Raw genomic sequence first — 5,604 nt, forward strand, 5'->3', positions numbered from 1 at the left:
CAAGTTACCAAAGTGTGTACGCGTTTTACATTAGATATTCGTACTTTTCACCATATTTTTTGAAAAGTTCTTCGTAACGGTATATTTAGAATGAGTGAAAACAATGTTGATTCAGCTGCAACATCCAAGACAGCATCAACTCCACCCGTGACACCGCCTCCAACTCCTATACCGAAGGAATTTAAGGCGCCACAATTTCCAGATGACAGCCTAATACTTTATTTTCATCCATATAATTTCCATTCCCAAAAAGTAGGTATAAAATATGAGATCATGTGATTGATTCATGCTTTCGCAGTTGAGCGCAAGCCCTTGTCCGTACTTGACAATTATCAAATTAACTATAAAATAATATGTATATAAAAACCAACCCATAATGAGAAGTGCTCAAAAAAAACAAATAAATCAAATTAGAATATTAAATTCGAAATTGTACTATACGTACATAAGTGTGAAATTTTTCTAAAGTTGTGAGTATGTATGTATGTACGTAGATGTTTAATACTCACAGCTTCATGTCTGAAAAGCAAACAATGGATAATAAGTTGAATATAATCATTCTGTAAACAAGCGTTTATGCATACATAAATACATATACATATAATAACACGCATATGAATGCAGACATATCGTCGTTTAAAGTACAAAACCGCGTATCGTCATTCTGCAAAACCGCGTAACTGACATTTGCTGCCAAAAATTGGATTTGCTCAAACAAGCTCTTGGCTCAATCCTTATCCATTCGTTCTGAAATATACCAGCCAGTAATGCGATTGCTTTATAAAATAGAGAACCATTTTGAAATATGGGTGTTTTTACTCTCTAGAAAATAATTTATGCAACCTCACATACGCGGTTTTGCATTTTGTTGATACGCGGTTTTGTACTTTACGGTGCGCATTTACAGCTAAGCTAGTTGCATCATGAAATAATAAATAAAATCATATATCGTCAACATCAATGCAAAAGGAGGCCCCTCTGCAATTTTCTTGAAAATTCTTTTTTTTTTACATTTTTCATTGGTTTATTGTAAGAATCGCCACCATATTAAAATTTAAAGGCATACCCTAAAAAAAATTGGCATTTATTGGCGTCTTTAGATAAACTTTGTATCATATTATTGTACGTACATATGTATGTAAATTTAATTGAGGATGATATTTATTATCAGTTTTTATAGCTTTTAAATGAATTTCTTAAATTATTTAATATTGAAATAAAAATTAAAACTCCGCAATTCAAGGTTATTCTGGTACTTTACGAAAAGAATATCGACTTTGTGCCATATGCCATCGACTTGGCAAATGGCGAGCAATATTCAACGTGGTTCCTTAATCTAAATCCCAAGGCAGACGTACCTGTTCTGCAAGATGGCGCTTTTATCATACCAGATTCGAATCACATCATTAGTTATGTGGAAAATAAGTTTAGGGGAGGTGAGTATATATGCGCATATATAAATGTATGAATTTAATAAGATATATCGTCCCCCTTATGTCATATACAAATTTAAGGGTACCGTTAATTTCTTCATAATCCAATGCTCTAAATCAAATTACCTGGGAGGTGCCACCTTTCCTTTCAAAAAAGAATTGTGAAAATCGGTTAACGTGGTCCAAAATTATGCGGTAACATACATAAAAAAAAAATATTCCGACGAATTGATAACCGCCTCCTTTTTTTGAAGTCGGTTAAAAATGTTGGGAAATCAAGTTTGAAAGTTTTTTTTTTTATGAGAAAATTTTAATATGAGTGGTTTCCGTGTACGCATGGTATTCTCGGTCAAGTCCACCCAATAACTCAAAATTGGTAAATTTGCACATTGCACATGCTTCTGGCATAAGGGTGACGATATGTAAATAGTGGGAGCAAATAGTAGTTTGTACAAATTTGGGCATATTAATAAGAGTTCAACTTGGTTTTACCAAAGTTTTGAATATTTATTTTCTCAAATGTTTTAACGGCACTTTTTACTTCCCCACAGCTATGCATAGTGCCCTAAAACCGCGCGGTAACAATGAGGACGAATACAAAAAAATGGAGTTTTTCGAGACCATAACTAGTGGATTGCCTGTAGGTGCGCTTAGTTTGGGTTCTTTCATTCATGATGATCTAAAATTAGCACCGAAACCGCCATTTATTGGACCAATACGCAAATCATGCTTGAGTAAGATTTAATCTGCTTATTTAATTTTTTATTTTTTATAAATGGTGAACTCTTCTTTTTTCCAGAGAATAATGAGAAAGTTTACGAAATATTAAAAAGATCCATTGATGATGCAGAGACTAATAAAATTAATCTATTGCGCAAACTAGATTTGCAAGATAGACGCAAAAGGCTGGTCCAATCTCGTGTGGAATTTCAGAAAATCCTTGACGCAGTCGAAAATGTTTTGCGTTATATCGACAATGATTTTAAGGAAAATCCTGGACGTGAATGGCTTATTTCAAACGAATATTCCTTAGCTGATGTGAGTTTCGGTTTATTACTGCATAGGCTATATCAGTTGGGTTTCGAAAATTACTACTGGTCGTATGGTAAAATGCCATACGTCGAAAGTTATTTTCTGCGTTTCAGAAAACGTACAGCCTATCAAAAGCTAATGCCTAGCAATTTTAAAATACTAAAAGATATTTGGCAGAACACACCTTCGAATTATAAGATCGGTGCCGGTGCCGGATTTCTGGGTATGGCCATGTTTGCAGCTCTAGCGCACAAATAATTGTATAGATTTTTACCGGTAGATTTGAGGGCTATGTGCAATTTAAGACCATCAGTATTCAACCACCATGGAATCCGATAATACGTATAGCAACAGCTGCTTCTTCTACATGGCAAATGCAACAACTTTAAATTTATAACAGGCGTCGGTAATAGAGGAATTTCGTGTATTGCGGTATAGGTATTTGTTTTTAGAGAGTTGTATCAAATGTACGAACTTTATTGTAACTTATTATTTATCATTCAAGAAAAGTGAAACTTTAGTTACAAAATATTTTTGAATGCAATACATATATACAAATAAAAAAGTTATTGCAAAAAATTTCAAAATATCCCAAGAAGTACCTACTTCAAAAATAGGAGGATAACGATAACGCAGCTGTAATCACTTATTTCATGTTGTCTTAAGTTCATTTTCGGATTTCTTCTATTTTTGGCATCTAGAATATAATGGGTGTTCAATGCAATATTAACAGTTTTTTTACTAAATCAATTTTTTAACAAATAAAGTTGATTTCTTTCAGTAAAAAAAGAACTTAAAAATACGGGATCACATGTTTTGTGCGACCTAAAGGAAAACAACTGGATTTACTTCATTTCTATATTATAACCCTGTTTTTGCCTTTTTTAAATCGTCACATGTTAAGGCAATAACAAGCGCTGTAGAATTGCTAGAATTGAAGATAAGCGACTATATCACATTACATTCATATACCACAATACCCGAAGTTCCTCTAGACTCTGCATCAGGGGTAGTATACAATTAGTCATAACTGGAATCGACTATTACAAAAGCATATCGTCCATGTTTTTGCAAAACCGTCCATCGACCAGTTGCAAAACCGCCTAAATCGCCGTTGTGGCAAAAATGAGATTTGATAACCTTGAACTCCACAATGAGATTTATGCCTAAAAATCACAAAATCATTATTAAAAAATACCGCCTCTTAAGGCAATGCCTTCAAAGAAAAACCATTTTTTCGCTCTCCTGTAAAATTTGAGTGCCGTAAGATAGGCGGTTTTACAATTGGTCGATGGGCGGTTTTGCAAAAACATCGACGATATGTACATATCTATTGTAATTGTCCGCTGTGCATTTTAACTAATTATCAAGCCTCAATGAAATGAATTAATGTAGATTTTCTTTAACTTAAATATGACTTCAATGTACATACTGACATACATACATTTGTAAATTAAAATAAGCAATTTGTTTTCGAAAAAATATGCTTGACAAAATAAAATATAAAAATTTAAAGGGTATATTTACTTGCCACTTTCAGCAAGTTTTAATAAAAACCCCAGTGTTACAATGGAAGTAGTAAAAGGAATTTATGTTATTAGCTGATTAAAGCGTAGAAAAATAGGTGATCTACTAGAGTTTCTTGTCATATAAGAAAGGATTTACAACATTCGATTCAAGAATCAATATTAAATACATATTTCGAACTTAGTGACTACAATTCCAATTCGCCGTTACCTCCTTAATAAGCCTCAATATGTACCATTTGGACCATTTACAATTTTTATCTTATCACTAAACAACAAAAACGATAAAAACAATGATTTTACACACAAACAAGTATCTTTTAAGTAACTTAGGGACATCACTATGTATTCATGTCCAGATCTTGTTTGTTTGTGCCGATTTGACTACTGCTGCCAGCTAAATTTGCTGCACGTGGGTTGGTATATATTGGCATGCCCATAAATGTAGGCGGTATCCCTCCAGCCATATTCATACGACTACCAGCGCTTGTCGAAGGCCCTGTTGCTGTCATCATTGTCGGACGTCGCGCATAAGCAAAGGAATCTTTGTTGTCTCGTTGATAAAAGAATGACCCACTACCAGCTGGATCTGGCAACAGATTCGTACGATACCAGAAGCGGTAGGTAAAGTACCAAGTAAGTATGGCAATTATACCACTTATTACTTTTTCTACCATGTGATGATAATAAAGCATGGTACCAACTAGCATTATGTCCCATAATAACTGCAGTGTAGCCATACCAATAAACAAGGTCCTTATGATTGGTGTTAGTCGATCATAAAGAAAATTAAGATTACGTATTTGCTCTTCAGTTAGATTTCTCAATGGATTTGTGCTTGAATGCTCTGAAACGCTACGATCGTGCATTTCATTGCGTAGGAAATCTTTGATGGACTCCCACTTTATGATGGGGCGAGCTTCTTCGATAAGGACTAGACTCGAGTGTATTAAAATAAATGCGTGTCCTGATATGTCAAATCCGTTCCATAAGTATCCAGCCTTAAGGCAAGCAGATTTTGTTCCGAATCCTAAAAATATAGGTAGGTAACTTTTAAAGGCGGATTTATCGCTTTAGTTCAGAACTTCTCTCTAGTTGCACAACAACAACCACATGGAAAAAAGTTCAGTACTAGAACTATGAATCCGTCTTAAATACTCTTAGAAATATAAAAAAAGATGAATTAAGCAATCTCTTACCTTTTACTGTGCAACGGCCGTATGAAGTTTCAATGATATTGAACATTTTAGTCCAGAAAAACCAAAAGAAAGTTGCAATAGCGATTCGAGGTACATGATGTTGCATCATCTTCTTCATATCACCGCAGCACAAAGTGTACGATGTCATAGCGAGAAAAGGCACTGTTAGCAATAGCGTCCAACCCCAACCGACTTTCACAAAATATAAATTGAATAAATTATCCGAACGAGCAAAATATGTTTTCGGAAATGGTATGAAATCACCAATCAGCGACACCAGGAACAAACTTCCTAAATACAACGCTATCTTTAGATTTGTATCAAAGAATAGAGTTTTTTTGCAAACGTGCATAACCATCATAATAAATATTTCTCTAACGCTGCTGGGGGCAGCTGTGGGGCGGGTGCCTTTTG

The 5,604-nt window shown here is 34.4% G+C and overlaps 2 protein-coding genes across 4 annotated transcripts in view; one reads left to right on the forward strand and one right to left on the reverse strand.

The window, feature by feature from the left end:
* The window catches only part of LOC118747728 (ganglioside-induced differentiation-associated protein 1), a gene marked incomplete in the record, with an annotated part of 4,063 nt that extends 381 nt beyond the window's left edge, over positions 1-3,682 (forward strand). The window contains 5 exon segments of the mRNA XM_036481834.1: positions 1-252; positions 1,244-1,436; positions 1,985-2,167; positions 2,233-2,688; positions 2,746-3,682. Coding sequence (XP_036337727.1) covers positions 91-252; positions 1,244-1,436; positions 1,985-2,167; positions 2,233-2,688; positions 2,746-2,804 — 1,053 coding nt within the window.
* A 252-nt stretch (positions 3,683-3,934) lies between these two features.
* The window catches only part of LOC118747729 (fat storage-inducing transmembrane protein), a 3,546-nt gene continuing 1,876 nt past the window's right edge, over positions 3,935-5,604 (reverse strand). For all 3 annotated transcript variants that reach the window (XM_036481837.1, XM_036481836.1, XM_036481835.1), the window contains exons 3-4: positions 5,191-5,598; positions 3,935-5,021 (exon numbers count right to left, since the gene is read on the reverse strand). In XM_036481837.1, the coding sequence (XP_036337730.1) occupies positions 4,333-5,021; positions 5,191-5,598 (1,097 nt within the window). In that variant the 3' untranslated portion in view covers positions 3,935-4,332. The remainder of the gene's footprint in view (positions 5,022-5,190; positions 5,599-5,604) is intronic.

This window comes from Rhagoletis pomonella, unplaced genomic scaffold (assembly GCF_013731165.1).
Source record: "Rhagoletis pomonella isolate Grant_MI unplaced genomic scaffold, Rhpom_1.0 Rhpom_scaffold_00012, whole genome shotgun sequence".
NCBI lineage: Eukaryota > Metazoa > Arthropoda > Insecta > Diptera > Tephritidae > Rhagoletis > Rhagoletis pomonella.